The 15,709-nt window shown below is 38.8% G+C and overlaps 5 protein-coding genes across 6 annotated transcripts in view; 3 read left to right on the forward strand and 2 right to left on the reverse strand.

Moving 5' to 3' along the window:
* Positions 1–10: 10 nt before the first annotated feature.
* LOC132193534 (minichromosome maintenance domain-containing protein 2-like) lies at positions 11–692 on the forward strand. The gene is made up of 3 exons (XM_059614263.1): positions 11–138; positions 197–345; positions 397–692. The coding sequence occupies exons 1-3, from the start codon at positions 22–24 to the stop codon at positions 650–652; spliced, it is 522 nt and encodes a 173-aa protein (XP_059470246.1). The 5' UTR covers positions 11–21; the 3' UTR covers positions 653–692.
* Positions 664–4,048, reverse strand: LOC132193533 (phosphopentomutase). The gene is made up of 12 exons (XM_059614262.1): positions 3,904–4,048; positions 3,537–3,733; positions 3,228–3,484; positions 2,966–3,158; positions 2,669–2,791; positions 2,465–2,611; positions 2,218–2,405; positions 1,941–2,118; positions 1,667–1,890; positions 1,506–1,611; positions 1,219–1,445; positions 664–1,157 (listed from the first exon to the last, which is right to left on the reverse strand). The coding sequence occupies exons 2-12, from the start codon at positions 3,591–3,593 to the stop codon at positions 1,055–1,057; spliced, it is 1,803 nt and encodes a 600-aa protein (XP_059470245.1). The 5' UTR covers positions 3,594–3,733; positions 3,904–4,048; the 3' UTR covers positions 664–1,054.
* Positions 4,049–4,344: 296 nt separating this feature from the next.
* Positions 4,345–6,983, forward strand: LOC132193532 (glycosylphosphatidylinositol anchor attachment 1 protein). The gene is made up of 10 exons (XM_059614260.1): positions 4,345–4,632; positions 4,694–4,911; positions 4,968–5,127; positions 5,186–5,337; positions 5,390–5,542; positions 5,603–5,802; positions 5,853–5,956; positions 6,015–6,321; positions 6,411–6,578; positions 6,635–6,983. Exons 1-10 carry the CDS (start codon positions 4,491–4,493, stop codon positions 6,927–6,929), a joined length of 1,899 nt encoding a protein of 632 aa, XP_059470243.1. The 5' UTR covers positions 4,345–4,490; the 3' UTR covers positions 6,930–6,983.
* A 202-nt stretch (positions 6,984–7,185) lies between these two features.
* On the forward strand, positions 7,186–12,553 carry LOC132193672 (cilia- and flagella-associated protein 57). The gene is made up of 11 exons (XM_059614495.1): positions 7,186–7,403; positions 7,487–7,757; positions 8,081–8,346; positions 8,399–8,874; positions 8,975–9,192; positions 9,444–9,656; positions 9,712–9,900; positions 10,228–10,724; positions 11,237–11,540; positions 12,004–12,219; positions 12,272–12,553. The coding sequence occupies exons 1-11, from the start codon at positions 7,186–7,188 to the stop codon at positions 12,551–12,553; spliced, it is 3,150 nt and encodes a 1,049-aa protein (XP_059470478.1).
* Positions 12,554–14,079: 1,526 nt separating this feature from the next.
* The window catches only part of LOC132193431 (lachesin-like), a 109,070-nt gene continuing 107,440 nt past the window's right edge, over positions 14,080–15,709 (reverse strand). For both annotated transcript variants that reach the window (XM_059614091.1, XM_059614090.1), the window contains exon 9: positions 14,080–15,544. In XM_059614091.1, coding sequence (XP_059470074.1) covers positions 15,198–15,544 — 347 coding nt within the window. In that variant the 3' untranslated portion in view covers positions 14,080–15,197. The remainder of the gene's footprint in view (positions 15,545–15,709) is intronic.

The following is a 15,709-nucleotide window of genomic DNA, read 5'->3' on the forward strand; positions in this document are numbered from 1 at the left end:
AGCGTCTTTGGACTGCCTGCCATGGCGGATGTTAGTGATGAAGGAAATGTGAACTTGGCTAACTACATTCTGAACAAATCTCAGACGCACCAGGAAGTTTGCATTGAAGATTATTTGACTGACACGGACTTGAAATTGGTATTTATTATTAATTTGTTTAGATTTCATAATTAAAAATATCTGCATTTTTCATTAGCTCATCAGCAACTTAGGAACAAGGAAAGTCACAGTGACAGAAAGAGCTGGCAACTTGATTAGAAATTACTTTGTGGCAAGCAGGCGAGCCAGAGTAAATGGTGGGAGTACTATTGAGCAGTGCTTGCCCATCGGAGCTGTCCAGAGCATGTGAGGAATACCAAGTTAAATAGTAATTAATTTTGACTAAACTAAAAATAGGACAACTATGGCGGAAGCGCATGCAAGACTCTCTTTAAGGTCAGAAGTTCTTGCCGAAGACGCACTTGTAGCCATTGCACTGTATGAGCAGTCAATGGTGACCCTTTATGGACCAGCCTTTCAAGCACCCCCTCCGAGCTATTTTGATACTTCTCTGAGCTACGAAAATGTTCAACAGAGTGTTGATGACTACATGACGACTGTGATGGCCTGGGCTCAGAACTACATCAAATCTCTGATCGGCATTGAAGAATGAATGATTATTGATCCATTAGAATATTATTTTTATTTTTCAGCTTAATAAATACACAAGTCGGAAATTGATCAAATCTAAGTTCTTTCTTTTTGCAGCAATGTCTAGTTGCTGAAATGGTTAATATCAAAATTGTATTGCCTAATCTACAAGCTAATTTGTATTTCTCCGATCACAAAATAAACACATTGGAATGATTAATTGTCAGTTTCAAACTTACTTAATTTAAGTCGCCTAGCTGATTAGTTATTCATTTTGAACTTTTGTATATCATCATAGTTAATAAAATTTAAAAAGTTACTTTAGCAATATATCCACAAAAAGTAGACTAGACTATGTCAATAGTCTGGCGTAATTACGACGAGAGATTTTTGTGACTGACCTTCCCTTGAAGCAAAAAACCACTCAGGTGGGTCTGGGTTTCAAACCGTACACGCTTGGCTGCAGTAATTCGTTGCAAATTGCGTCAACCATCTCTTGGAGGATTTTGTGCAGCGCCTCTTTGTCCCTTAATTATAGAAAAACACATTAATGACCACATAATTATTAAATTTAATTGTAACTCTTACTGCTGCTGCGGAGAGGCACAGAGTTCTGTGTAGTATTTGATTTTTGGCTCCGTTCCACTGGTGCGAAGCGTAGTTACTAAACCATTTTCAAATTCTAAAGTGATCATTTGACTGGAACGGGACACTGGCAGGATCGCTTTATTGTCAGGCTGAGTAGAATCAAATCCTGTGGTGAGATCACGAACTCCGACTATTTTGTATTTCCCATTCAGGATTGACTGTGGATACTGAAATGAAAAGTTTAATTAACTGCAGGCTCTAAAAAATATATCTCAAAAATTATTTACTGAATCAGTTTTTCCTTCAATCGTCCTCAGTTTGTCAAACAACGTCTTGATGGTAACAGGATCGTAACACAAGTAGTAAGAGTTAAGACTGATATGATATCCGTACCTTTATAAAAGAAATGCTAATTGTCATATTTACAGTATTTATATATCATCCTTACTGAGTGTAGATTTCGTTGAGTTTTTTCAATAAAGTGGAGCCCTCCTGGTCGAGGTAAGCAACCAGCTCAGCTGCTCGAACGGCAGCAGATATCCCGTCTTTGTCAACAACAGTCGTTCCGCACATAAAGCCAATGGCTTCTTCGTAGGCAAACAAAACAGTGTTTCCCTGAGCTTCTAGTTCTATTGCCTTGTTGCCCATCCATTTGAAGCCAGTCAAAGTTTCCTGAAAATATTTTTTATAATACAAATAAAAAAATTTATAAATATTCATACCACAAAATTAAATCCTTCTTTTTTGGCCATGGACCTGAGAAGTTTGGAGGAGACAGTGCTGGCTAACATGTAGATTTTGCTCATGTCAGCTTTGGGGTTTTTAGTACGATAGCTGTAGAGCGTCCACCATCCAAGCAGAGCACCGAGCTCGTTTCCACTGAACACATGCCATTCTCCTCTGGAAATGAATCATTTTTGTGTGCTTATTTATTCAATATAATATTGTAAGGTAGCAATCACAGAGGCTAAAAAAAAAAAAATGAGATGCACTGATTACCCTGGGCCTTGCTCTGCAGCAGCCAAGCGGTCCGAGTCAGGGTCGTTGGCCAAGATCAAAGTGCACCCTTCCCTGTCAGCAGTTTGGAAGGCCAAATCAAGGGCACTTTGTCCTTCTTCGGGATTGGGAAAGTCAACGGTAGAAAATTCTGGATCGGGATCCTGCTGTTCTTTGACTGACACAAATGGCTGAAAGATTTTTTTTAGTTATGAAGTTTTAATTTTATTGCAGAAAAAGGAATTATTACTTTAAATCCTGCGACTTTGAAAGCCTCGACCATGTATGTGTACCCAACTCCATGCATGGCAGTATAGACGATTTTCGTAGAGCTCGATTCATTGCTGTGGCGATCGTGCACACCTTCAGATAATTTTGCGTAGTATTCCTTCATAACCTTTACTCAAAAATTTAAAAGGATTGCTTTTTTGAAATTATATTCTAAAAAAATTACCTTTGAAAGTGGATCCTGAAGTGAAGGGTAGCTTTGCAAGCTACTTGTATCCCATGCTTTTTCCCACGGCGTCAGATTATTCAAAATACTGTTCTGGATGTTTTTGTCATGCGGAGATATGATCTATGAGAGAAACAGACAGACAATATCACAAACTGCAGCTGACCGTTTAATGACGACTCAAGAAAGACTACTTGACCCTTGTTGAACTTATTTGTTTGCCCCTACTTGATCTTTGACTTTGGAGCGCACAAAAATATTGACCCAACACTATTTCATTTGTTTCTAAATTTTTACCTGGGCCGCATTCTCCCAGTAGACTTTGTATCCATTGTCATCTTTTGGATTGTGGGAGGCAGTGACCATCACACCTGCAGCACAGCCAAACAGGTTGACGGCAAAAGGAACAAACGGGGTAGGACACAGCTGCGAGTACAGATAAACAGGGATGTCCTTTTGCAGAAAAGCAAGAGAAGCCAGCTCGGCAAACCTGTAGAAACAATTTTTGTAAGACCAAATATATAATAAAAAATATTTTTTTTTTCTTTTCTAAAACAACCTTCGGCTGTTGTGTCGACCGTCGAAGCCGATGACCACTCCCTGCTTTGTCGACTGGTCATTGCATGACCTGATGTACGAAGCAAGCCCTTGGCTAGTCTGGATGATGACTAGGTCATTCATCTGTGAATAGCCGGGACCCATTCTGCCTCGGAGACCTGCTGTCCCGAACTCCAAACGGGCCAAAAGCAGCTTCTCCAATTTTTCATTATCGCCTGCTGTCAACAACTTTTTCACCTCAGACTTGGTGTTGTCATTCTAAACACAAGAAATGTTAAAAATTGAAATTTTAACTGAAGAAAAACCAAACCTTGTCCCACTCAAGCCACTCGTTGATTTTGTCGGAGAGAGCCATCGAAGTTTCCATGATCTCGAACACTCGGTCGGCCTGAGAACGTTTTCTTTTAATTGATTTCGCGGAAGTCCTTTTAATGACACCTGCTGTGCAATCACTGGGTACGTTTGTATCTTTGCGGTCTGTAGAAGGCAGCAAGAGTGCTCTGCGCGCTGAAAAACAAGACAGATTAGATCACGACGAGTATCCTGTGGTGGAGGTTATTGGAAGACACCATTGAAGCGGGATTAATACATATTTTACAATAATTACTCCGCAGGCTTGAGGTCGTTTGGCACAAATATGATCAATGAGATTCGAAAAGTACGAAAATTCAGCTTACACAATAAAACACTGGTGCTTAAAAAATTTCCCAAGTTTCAGTTTTGATTGCCAAATTGTACAGCAAAGGCTTCGGTGTGTGCGACTCCTCTCGTCCCCGCAGCAAAATTAAACAAAGGGGGAGGAGGGAGGAGCCTCTTCTTGTAGCCGAGTCGAGCACGCAGTTGCGGCGTGAGATTTTGAAGGCCACGAAATCTGATTCGCTGAACTTGCGACTTGCGAGTTGTGAAGTCAGGGTGTTAGCAGAGGAGACACAATTTGACAGCTATTTATAGACAAAATATCTAAATTAGGGTTTTATAATAAGTGCAAAATTAAAAAACTCATAATAAAAACAAAACTTATCAAGAAATTTGAAACTTAACTTGTTTTATTTTTTAAGAAATAGGGGAAGGTTTCTGAATAATTGAAACTCATATACTCACTACTCAGCCACGCCTACGCGTCCCGGTGTTTCTTGTGTGTAAACAAAAGTCTCCCTGTCATTTTTCACTTCTCACCGTCTTTTAATATTTATGATGTAAAATCGACATATATTTGGCAAACAGAGGTCCATTTTCAAATCAAACCAATTTCTTAAAAGTTAAAATGGGTCTGCTGACTGATCCTGGCGCAGGGCGAGGCAAATTCTCGCAATATCTAGTCCACTACCACAGCCGTCTTTGCCTGCTGATGTACTTGGGCTGCATAGTTTGGTTCCTGCTCCTCGTTTATGAGCCTTACAATGCAGGTGAGCACTTATTATTAAACTGAGGTTTTATTCAAAATTGATTCACTGAAAAAATTTCCAGGAACGTATTTTTCTGAGAACGCACTACTACCCGGTTTAGTCAAAGGAGAGTTCAACGACAAGCATGTTGCCAAAGGTCTTTACGAAGAGCTCAAGACTGAAGCCGAAAGGTATCCAAACGATATGCCCTACACATGGCTTAGGTCGAAAATGAGGCAAATCGGACTAGACGTTTACTCACACGAGTACTCCCTAAATTATCCAATGGGTCTAGGAGTTGTAAGCTTTTATTATTTGACACTCTCAAAAATGGAAATTAATCTCTCTTAAATCAGAATTACACCGGGAAGAATATTTATGGCATCATTAGAGCTCCTAGGGGTGCTAGTACGGAAGCACTGGTGCTTTCCGTCCCATACAGACCTCTGGCCAGCGCCAATCTTGGCACTCTTCCAGGAGTAGCTCTGTCTCTTTCCCTGGCCAAATATTTCCGAAGTAAATAATTGTTAATTTTAATTAAATCAGTAAACTAATCCTGCACTCTTTTCCACAGGACAAAAATACTGGGCCAAAGACATAATTTTCCTGTACACGCAGCACGAGCAACTTGGAGTTCAAGCCTGGTTGGAGGCCTATCACCAGGTCAGCTGCGGGAAAGGAATTTTGCAGCATAACGACTTGAAAGGCAGGTCGGGAGCAATTCAGGTATTTGTCCTCCCTATGTCATATTGAGTGATTTTTAATTAAATTTATTCAGGCTGCCATTAATTTGGAACTCTATGGTGAAGTTATAAGCCACTTGAATGTAAAAATCGAAGGGCTGAATGGTCAGCTGCCTAATTTGGACTTAGTCAATTTGGTCCATCGAATGAGCTCCAAAGAAAATGTCCGTCACACATTCCACAACGAAGTAATGTTTATTACTTTGAGACGTTGATGAAAATAATATTTGGCTCATCCTAAATCGCAGGAAAGCTGGGAGGGCTATATAACTTTTAAGTCTTATCTGAGGTCGTTGAAAACTCTGATGTCTATGGTGACGACTCAAGCAGCCGGAGTTCCAAATGGCAATCACGGCCTCTTTCTCAGATTCGGCATTTCTGCTGTGACAATAGAAGGTTTTGAAAACAAAGAAAGGCAGTACGGCCCAGGTTTCTATCAAGTTGGGAGGTATGTTCAATATTCTTTGGACATTCATTTTCTCTAATATATTTCTGAAGGATTATGGAGGGCGTTTTCCGAAGCTTGAACAACTTACTTGAGAGATTCCACCAGTCATTTTTCTTCTACCTCCTTCCCTCAAACAACAGATACATTTCCATAGGTTAGTATTTAAACTTAAAAATTGATATAATTTTGCATTGATGTTAATTATCTTCTAGGTTTGTACATGCCGTGCATTTGTCTCTTGGCTGGATCTCTCCTTATTAGAGCATTTGCAATGTGGCTCAAACTGAACGAGTCGATCCAAGATGAAAGTTCTGGAATTGCGACTGACTGGCCTGCGGTCGTGCAAAATATCGGCGTTTCGTGGATTGCGATTCATCTGCTAGGATTCGTTCTTGTGTCCGGAACAGAAACTTTCAGCAGATTGGGGCTGGAGTTTGGCCTAATGACAGTGGATTCGATCTCATTCGCATATTTTGCTTTTTCTGCGCTGTCCCTGTTGTTGCCATTTTTACTGCGACTGTGAGTTAATCTTAGATCTTAAATTAAAAAAATATTAAGTTTATGTAGTGACAATTTTATTTGTTAATTTAAAAAAAAATATGTTTCAGATACAAAATTAACATGACGAGCAGTGCCCCACTGTTGCACATTTTGACCCTGCTCGAGTTTTCGGTGGCCATGGTTGCTGTTGGGATGCATAATATCTCTCTCGCTTTGCTGACGGGAGTCTTGTTCACACCTGTCGCGCTGTTCATAGACGCATACAGTACAAATAGGTAACTTTTAACTATTTTTATTATACCTGATTAGAAACTAATAAATTCAATTTCAGTGTAAAGAAATTTGCCCTTCGTTTACTGATGCTTGTGCTCCACCCGATTGTACTTCTGTCCATCGCAGTCACAGTGACAGCGGCTTCTGCATTTGCCTGGGAAAACTTAACCATCGCCATGATTTTTGACGCCATGAAGCAGTCCATCATGTTCAGCACCATGGACAGGTACATCTACGGCAATTGGATCATGACTGCAGGCTGCGTCATACTATTTCCAGTGTGGATGATTTTGTGGTGTATATTGAATTGTGCTCCACCTCCCTCAAAGGAGCAAAAAGCCAAAGCCGAATGAATTGTATTTAATATTAATTTTTGTTAATAAATATCTCTTGTGACTTATTTTGGAAATATTTTAATTTTAATGGTTAGGAAATCAATAGTTTATTAAAAATGTAAACTTTTTTAAGAAATAAGATGATGCTTTGAATGAGATTGACTTTTAACTAAAAAGCACTTAATTGCATGATAAGGTGGTCTCCATGGCAACATAATAATAATCATGATCATAAAGAGTTATCCAGATTCTGGTTTTATCCATTAACACTACAATGGTCATTCAACATAATCTAGCGCTCAAACCAAATTTCATTTACGGTTTGAAGTCGAGCACGGCACTGAACGTTAATTTTGCGTCTAATGAGGACGTTATATACCCAGCGGGCGGCGTGCTTGTCTTGCACAGTCTTCAGAACCCACGCAACCAGAAGTACATTCATCTGCACAACAAACTGAAACCACTCAACGTTCTCTGCATAAGTCCTAATAAGTAAAGAACCTCTGTTAACTATATTTTGCACAATGCCCTTTGATAATAATTTTGTTCAAGTACTAAAGAAATTATTTATATAGGGAGTTGGTGGCCTGTGCAGAAGGCGGTGGAAATCCTCAAGTCTCTTTATATTCCACGACCAGCTTGCAATATATCGCGAGCCTTGAGATCCCGAATGAGAATAACGCGCGTGATATTGCCTGCATTCAGTTTTCTTGCGATGGCCAGTTGTTGACCGTCATTACCGGCGAACCAGACTGGATGCTCCTGTGCTTCAATGTCGCGTCCAGAGCTCTTGACAGCAAAACCAGGGCTAATATGGCAGCCCAGCCAAACGTGCCAGTTAAACAGGTTTGAAGTAATATTTTTTTTTTATATAATGCGGATATCGAAGTAATAAAAATTTAAAAACCAAACTTTTAAAAATGCAAAACTTATTTAAGTTTAAATATTATGCAACCTGATTGACATATATGCAAAGCGGGTTTGCATACGTTATATTTCTGCAGGCGTTTGTAAAAATCGCTTCAGCAATAATGAAAATATTATTAGGATTATTTTTTAAATTGATTAAAAATTTGCTATTAAAATCAATTAGAAATGAAAAGTTTATATGTGGTATTATATGCAAAATAAAATTTATTTTTTATTCCTTATTCTCCAATAAAATTCAGGTGGCATGCAATCCAAGTGACGCTGCAACTTTGGCCCTCGTCGGCCCCGACTTGTTCCGTCTGCTCCAACTGGTGGACGGCTCTTGGCGGCAGTTTGGCTTCTACAAAGCTCAGAGTTATCCCCTGAGCAGCGTGGCTTGGCTCACCTCAGACCGCATCCTCGCGGGAACCGACGATGGAAGGTTGCTGCTCATCGAATCCAACGAGCTGAGGGCTGTTTTCCGCGCCTACGGACTTCAAACTGTTGCTCTACCCCCGAAAAACGAGTTGGATTAAAAATATCAGCTGAATTTTAATATTAATTAGAACAAATTTTAGAAACTGGGAAGAGAATATTCCGAAACCTTCAAATGAAAATGTGACGTCGATCGTGTCCTTCCGCAAAGGATTTCTCGTTGGCTTTGGAAATCCCTGCCAGGTCACTCGATTCACCCTCGAAGAAGGTCAAAAGTATCACCTAAAAACCACCTACCGCCCGCAAGAAAATTCTGCCTCTGCTGTTTGGGCACTCGCGGCCAGCCCTGATTGCTCCGTCCTCGTTTGCACTTCTAAAGAGTCGCAATTTTTCCGCGCCCAGGTTTCATCTGTAGGCGAAAACGAGAAACTACAACCCTTTGGAGAACATTTGCATCAAGGGCCGGTGGTCAGCCTTTCCGTTTGCGTATGGAGGCCTATTTTCGTCACTTGCGGAGCTCTCGATGGAACAGTGCGCGTTTGGAATTACGAAACGGGGATGCAGGAGTTGCTGAGAAAGTTTGACTCGCCTCCTGTCAGCGTCTCCATTCATCCGCTCGGTGTGTGAATTTTATTTTTATTTAAGAAAAAATTTTAATTTTTAAATAAACAAATCTTATATTATTTATTATTCAATTCGACATTGTGTGGTTGTTTTAGGTTTATATGTTTTGGTGCTCTTTAAGGAATGCGTTTGTTTGATGAGCATCGAATTAGACGATCTGAGAATGATTAGAACTGCTGCTGCTGCCGATTGCTATGAAGTGCAGTTCAGTCCCGGTGGCGATTTGTTCGCAGTCGTTTACGGAAATAAAGTCGACATTGTTTCAATTGTCTCATTTGTCAGCAAACTTTCACTTCTGGGGCACCGTGCAAAGGTAAAACCTGTAATATATTTTAGAATTTTTTTTTTGATATATTTTCTAAATTATATTTTACTTTTTTCTAAGTATTGATGAATATATTTTAAGACTGCAGTTTATAGATAAAAAAAAAGCTACTCGACAAATTTTTAATCAATCATCAGAAAACATAAAAGCTAAATAGAATAAGGAAAAAAAATTTGACGTTAATTGGCACCTCTCCTGATTTCACAATAAAAATTCTTATTCCGCGATTTCAAATCCAGGTTGAAAGTATTGCATGGTCTCAGGACGGCACAAGGTTAGTGACCTGCGGTGCTGACGGCGCCGTTTATACGTGGGACTCTGCTAGTGGTGCGAGGCTGGAGGAACTGGTGACCAAAGGTTGCCACTTCCTGGGTGTCAGCACCATCAGCAGCGGCAAAACCAATTTCCTTACAAAAGGTGACGAGATAGTTCAGGTCGTCAGCGAGAATCAGGTTTGCGCAAAATGTGGAATTTTTTGTAAAACTCTGCTCGACACGGTGTTGGCAGGTGGAGCGAGTGGTGCAGGGGCCAGAGGGCAAAATAGCGGTCGAACTCACTGTGACGAGCGTGACTCGGAACGACAAAACTTTGCTGGTGGGAAGCAGGTGCGGTTCGCTGATTGCTTACGCGCTGCCCTTCAATGACGACGAGCTAGTCAGTGCATTTTGCTGCATTCACAGTGCTCCAGTGACAAAGGTAGTTTATATTGAATTTATCAAACTATTTATAAATAATTTAAATAAATGAAACTAAAAAATTTGCAAAAAAATTAATTCAACAGAATAATTTAAAATTAATCAATGCAATAAAATAAAGAATACAATCAAAATTTATCTACAATTCAATTATTTAGCAGATTTTAGTTCAATAAATATATTAAATTTTTTATTCAAACAAGAATAATTGGGTTTTTGATAATTAAATTATTTAAAAAAACAAATATAATTTTTTAATTAAGTTTTTTTATCTAAAAAAATTTACTGGAATTATTTATTTATGGAATAATTAGAATTTGTTAATTAGATAGTGAGTTCCTACGATTGCACAATTTTGTTCTCCTGCTCCGAGGATGGCTCAATTTGTATTTGGAATTTGGAGGACAATCGGGCTGAACGCTCCGAAGCGCCGATAGTTTCGGTGGAGAAAGTCCTGATCGGTCGGAGAAATTTGCGCGACCTGAGCGAATTGAACAAGAGCTTGTCGTCGCGCCTGAAGTACCTGCAAACGGAAAAAGAGGACACCCTCAAGTACCAAGAGATGATCTTTGGGAAAACCACGGCCGAGATTAGCGAGCTGAGGGACAGAGACGTGGCGGAAATGAGACGGGAAATGGAGCTAATGACGAACAAACACGCTGAAGAGCTGCGCGAGAAAACAAGGCGATTCGAGCTCGTCCTTAGTGAGCACGAAACTACGGTGGCGAAAATGGATAATGCGTACCACGAGAAGCTGATTGTTCAGTATAAAAAGGTCGAGCAACTCCAGAACGAATTGATGCAACAGGAAAATCATTACAAAGAGTTTGAAAAATATTTTTATATATACAATTGTTCGAAAACCATAAAAATTATTTTTGCAGATTTGTGTCAAAAATTAGAGAAAACGCAGAAGAAGAATTCCAAGACATGCAAGCAAGGAATTCCCAAAATGTTTTAAAATTACAGGAACAAATTAAAGAAGTACATAAATATTTTGTTCTATTCTGCAATAAAAAAAATATTATTTAGCTACTTGAAGATCGAGAGAAAACTAAACTAAAACATATAGAAGTCGTGCGTGCTATGGAATTTGATACCGATAAAGAGGTGATAGAGTTGAAAGTGCAGCATGAAAAAGCGTTGAGACAGCAAACGGAGGTTTTAGAAAGGACCCTGGGCCAGCTCCAGAGTGCCAAAAAGAAAATATCTGGGTAACTTTTTTCATTGTTTTCGATTTTCAAAAATTCAACAATGCCATTTTGTCAACAAGCAAACATTCTTTTAATTATTATTGGGTACGAAAACAAAACTTTTGGTGTTTTTAAAATTTTTAGAAATCAAGAAGTGATCATGGAGTTTGAGCAGCGCATCGAGGGTCTCCTGGCAGAGGTCGAACAGCTCAAGGGCACCGTGTCCAGTCTGGAACAATTCATCGAGGAGCAGAAGAAGTTGATGGCGCGAAATAACATCATCATGGGGAACAAGGAGAAGGAGCTGATGAGCACAAAACGGCAGGTCGAAGAGCTGGAAAAGGACAAAGCCAACGTCAGTCTCCACCTTGACCTCATGACCAGGCACATCGAACCCAAGGACGCGGCCATCAGGGAGAAGATCCAGGAAATTGAACAGGTTGAAAAAAAAATAAACTTCAATTACATGATGTTTAAAATTATATTTAGGTGTAAATTGTAATGAGTAAAAAGTTTTAAAGTCGAGATTTTGCTTAACAAAGGCCAATTAGTTTTCGATTTTTTATTTTTTTATTTACTGTGTAGCAACAGTTTGTGGAAGATATTTCCAATTTAAAATAATTAATTGATTTGATCAAGTGGGATTGAATTTTTTTAAAGTTAAAATTGCTCCTATTATAGGAATTTTCTTAAATTAACTATATTAAAATGAATGAAAATTCCACAAAAATCATCAAAATATCACCCCCAATTAATTGAGCATTAATTAAATAAATAGGAAGCTCCGTTTCAAAATTTATACGTATTGTGCTTATGGGTAATACTATTTTTTTTTTTTTTAGATAACAAGCTTCTTGTTAAACACAAATGTTCAAATTATTTTAAAAATAACTCGCATTGAAATTTTGCAGCTGACCAATGAGCTGAAGGTGGAACGGAGCTGGAGGGCTCAGCTTGAAATTGACAAGTTCAATTTGCAAAACCAAATCAAGCAGAACCAAAAGCAGGCCATCTGGGAAAAGACCAAACACCGCGACACCCTGCGCGACATGCAACGCATCAGGGCCAGGGTGCACGAACTGGGCGCCGCCCTGCAAAGGCCTCGCCGACTCGCCGAACTGGCCTCGGTATTTTGTGATCACTATTTTTGTTTCTCCAAATTTGATTGAACTTTTGAAGGAATTGTACCAAGACTACGGTCGGCAGAAGGACCCCCTGCAGGACGAACACCCTGTCGAGGTGCTGTTGGAGATGAAGCGGCAGGTGGAGACGCTGCAGACGCTCAACGCGTCTTTGGTGGAGAAACTGAGGGCGCAGGACGACCTGCACCGGAGCGAGAAGAACGCGCTCAAGAAGGAGTGCATTAGTCTGATGAAACAACTGACCAAGGCGCAACAAGAGACGAACGACGCGCGAGCCGCGAAAGTAGCAGCCGAAGAGCAGGCGAAGGAAAAAGAGTGAGAAAAATGAGAATGTCAAAATTAAAAGTGGACTAAAATATCTTAACAGTTCATAAGTTTCATTAAATTCATTTTGGGAGTTTTTTTTTTAAATGATGGTGCTTTTGAGAGAATCAATTGAGTCTTCTGACTTGTCTCTCCACACCTTTATTTAATTATAATCAAATGTTAATTTATTTAAATAGTAAAATGCAAAGGGGAAATTATAAAGATAAAATTTATGTGAAAAACAGCATCTTTTTTTATAGTAAAGTATTTAATAATAAAAAATAGTATTTAAAAATGTAATACAATTGATGAATTTTACAGTTTTTATAAAGTTTAAGAATATTAAATAACATTTATTAAATTTGTGCACTTTTTTTTAAAGTTTATGTAATTTTTAATAAATAAATAATTTAAATATCCTAAAATTGCAGGAAATATATTTGATATTTAAATTAATTTTAATCTCCTTGTTAAGTGTATTTATTATCTATGGTAAAAATAGCAATAATTGTGCTCAATTTTGCTCCCATCATTTATATAATTATTGAGGAAATTATCACCACTACATTAATAGAACGTTAATTTTATCTCAAACTTGGAGATTAAGGCAAATTGAAAAATCACTTTTTCATTAAATCATTTGATAAAGAAATTAAAATCGCAGTACAGCTGAGATAGGCCCCCTGTGTGGTAAAGCCGAAGAAAATTGACCGAGCTCGGGGAGACCAATTAAAAGATAATGCTCCGATAATTAAGTGGAACACGGAGGGCAGAAGCGATGCGGCGTCTTTTGCAGCTTGTGTGCTTTGGGGTTGTTTTCGCTCATAAGCCGCGTGCGCGCGTATTTTGTCTGCGGCGGCAGCGGCGGATTCAGAATTAATTGAGAAAGGCTGCGTTTAATGAGAATTCGCTCTTTAATGCCGGTGCACGCCGAGGAGCAACTCAGTCAGTGTTTCATGGAGTGGAAAACTAAAGGCAAACACTGCACGGATTTGGCTGCGCGCAATTGTCGGACGACCAATAGGCGAATAAGCTTGGCTATTTGTGTCTGAAATGCTCGGCGGCGGCGGCGAGTGATGCGTCCGACGAGATCACGGCGCGGTGAAATTGCGTGAATGCTGCGCTGGTGGAGGAGAAGAAAGATTTATACCGTCGGGTGAAATCAATCGACAGTGTTTCTTCTGCTCAGCCTGCCTTTGATAGCTTCCGATTTATTACACCAACTGAGCGTAAAACAGACAATAGACACACAATTACGAAAGAAAATCGCAAAAGAATATTAAACGCATTGAAAATCAAGTAAATTTTGCATTTTATTGAAATTTAAGATAACTTAAGACCCTTACAAACTATAACTTTTTAACCAGAAATGAATTAAAAAATAGAAACTGAATTAAAATAAAAAAAATTCTAGGCTACTGTGTTTGCTTGTAAAAATCAACTGCAAATAAAATTAAAAACAATAAGATTATCTTTGAAAGGATTTTGTTAGAGAATTTTCATTTTTATAACGAACATTTCATTTTTATTTGTGGCAACAACAATGATTACATAGTCCATCAATAAGTGCTGTTTTAACATGTGTGTTCGCGTGTTTTTCCCACCTTACTTAAATGATATATCAATTAATTAATTAATTAATTGTAATGCGTGTCATAAGTATAGTGGAATTGCATTTAATATTGTCTTTTATTCGTCGTCCGTGCGGATAACGAGAGATGAATGAAATTTCTCATTTTGTTCTGATTTGGATATGTTCAAAATTGGATAATTCATTTATAGTATATTATGGAAATGATCTTGTAATTGAAAGTCCCGAGTGAATTGTTAATTCCCATCATTTTTTTTAACAATTAAAAACAATAAGTCAAAAATCCCTGATGGATTGTTGGCATTCGTTACTTTTGTTGGGGGTACAGTAAATCTGCAGTAAATATTTTCTTTCCACATTTATATCCCGCTCCCTCAGCGTTCATTCTCGCAAATATATTCATCACCGAAAAAAGGCGCGACATAATCTAACAAGTTTATCAATCTGCACGTCTGAAATTGCAGCAGACATTCAGTACACTTTAGCGTTTTAAGATTTTTATCTTTTATGATTATTACATCGGTTTGTTTAGTTTACCATTTTTAAGAACTTTTAAACGATTGAGAGTTTGTGTTGATTGATCGTAATAATTCTTTTTAAACTTAGGCCATTGATTAAAATGAAATATTTATAAAAAAACTTAAAAGTAAAGAATTATTATTTCAGATTATATTCATTAAATAAAAGATTTTTTCATAAATTTATTTCAATAAAAAATTGGTTAGAAACAGGGTTTTTTCTTTTTACATTTTAACAAACCAATGGCCTACCATTAAAATTTTTATTTCCATTACAATTTCAAATAGTGAGAAAGGAATGCACTGAAACCCTTAAATGCAACGGTCATAAGAATTATTATTGTCATCCTGCAGGAACGAAAAGTCGTCAAAATTCCTTTTCATATTTTCTTTTATATTTTAGAAAAACCGCGCTTTCTTAATAAATTTTTCCGTTTTCCGCCAATTTAAATTTTTACTCCTCACGTGTCTCAGTCCTTCTGCCGTCGTCGCACAGACACACACAGCCCCTGCAATTAGGGGTTGAGAATTGCGTCCGTCGGCACCTTTTATGCGGAGAGCAGTCGAAGGGTGGCCAGGGCCGCGAGAGACAGCAGCGCCGCAGGAAGACTGGTGGCCGCCGCGCCGACCTCGTTGTGCATCACCCACGGGTGTCGCGTCGTCTTGGGGGCGGCGTCCATCGGAGGCGGCGTCGGCCGCATCTGCTCCGGTGGCGACGGCACCATGCTGGTGACCTCCTCGGAATCTTCATCCTCACCGCTCGTTTCGTCCACGCCGACTGGTTTCGGCTTCTTCGGCTTGCGGCGCCGCTCCTTGTGTTGCTTCACCACCTTGTGACTCGGCGTTGGAGGCCTGGGCGGCGGCAACGTCGTCGTCGCCGGAGGCAGTTTGAGCTCTGAAAACAGGAAAAAAATCTCATTATCTAATTGGTTTTTATAAATAGATTTTCCATCAATGTGTTTTTTTTCCAAAGAAAAAACTGAAAATAATTTGAAATTGAAAAAATCTCTTCTTTCAAATTAATAATGATAAAATGTTTAAAATGAAATAAGAATATATA

Source organism: Neocloeon triangulifer, unplaced genomic scaffold, assembly GCF_031216515.1.
Source record: "Neocloeon triangulifer isolate White Clay Creek 2 clone unplaced genomic scaffold, ASM3121651v1 ptg000004l, whole genome shotgun sequence".
NCBI classification, from domain to species: domain Eukaryota; kingdom Metazoa; phylum Arthropoda; class Insecta; order Ephemeroptera; family Baetidae; genus Neocloeon; species Neocloeon triangulifer.

Excerpts from the sequence above, each read along its gene's own strand:
- LOC132193532 (XM_059614260.1), top strand. The coding sequence starts at position 4,491 with ATGGGTCTGCTGACTGATCCTGGCGCAGGGCGAGGCAAATTCTCGCAA. Across the intron at positions 5,338-5,389 it reads GCAGGTCGGGAGCAATTCAG|GCTGCCATTAATTTGGAACT; the intron begins GTATTTGTCCTC and ends AAATTTATTCAG. Across the intron at positions 5,957-6,014 it reads CAACAGATACATTTCCATAG|GTTTGTACATGCCGTGCATT; the intron begins GTTAGTATTTAA and ends ATTATCTTCTAG.
- LOC132193672 (XM_059614495.1), top strand. The coding sequence starts at position 7,186 with ATGGTCATTCAACATAATCTAGCGCTCAAACCAAATTTCATTTACGGT. Across the intron at positions 7,404-7,486 it reads CTCTGCATAAGTCCTAATAA|GGAGTTGGTGGCCTGTGCAG; the intron begins GTAAAGAACCTC and ends TTATTTATATAG. Across the intron at positions 9,657-9,711 it reads AGGTCGTCAGCGAGAATCAG|GTGGAGCGAGTGGTGCAGGG; the intron begins GTTTGCGCAAAA and ends CGGTGTTGGCAG.
- LOC132193534 (XM_059614263.1), top strand. The coding sequence starts at position 22 with ATGGCGGATGTTAGTGATGAAGGAAATGTGAACTTGGCTAACTACATT. Across the intron at positions 139-196 it reads CTGACACGGACTTGAAATTG|CTCATCAGCAACTTAGGAAC; the intron begins GTATTTATTATT and ends ATTTTTCATTAG. Across the intron at positions 346-396 it reads ATCGGAGCTGTCCAGAGCAT|GACAACTATGGCGGAAGCGC; the intron begins GTGAGGAATACC and ends AACTAAAAATAG.
- LOC132193533 (XM_059614262.1), bottom strand. The coding sequence starts at position 3,593 with ATGGAAACTTCGATGGCTCTCTCCGACAAAATCAACGAGTGGCTTGAG. Across the intron at positions 1,612-1,666 it reads CTCAACGAAATCTACACTCA|GTACGGATATCATATCAGTC; the intron begins GTAAGGATGATA and ends TCTTTTATAAAG. Across the intron at positions 1,446-1,505 it reads TTGAAGGAAAAACTGATTCA|TATCCACAGTCAATCCTGAA; the intron begins GTAAATAATTTT and ends TTTTCATTTCAG.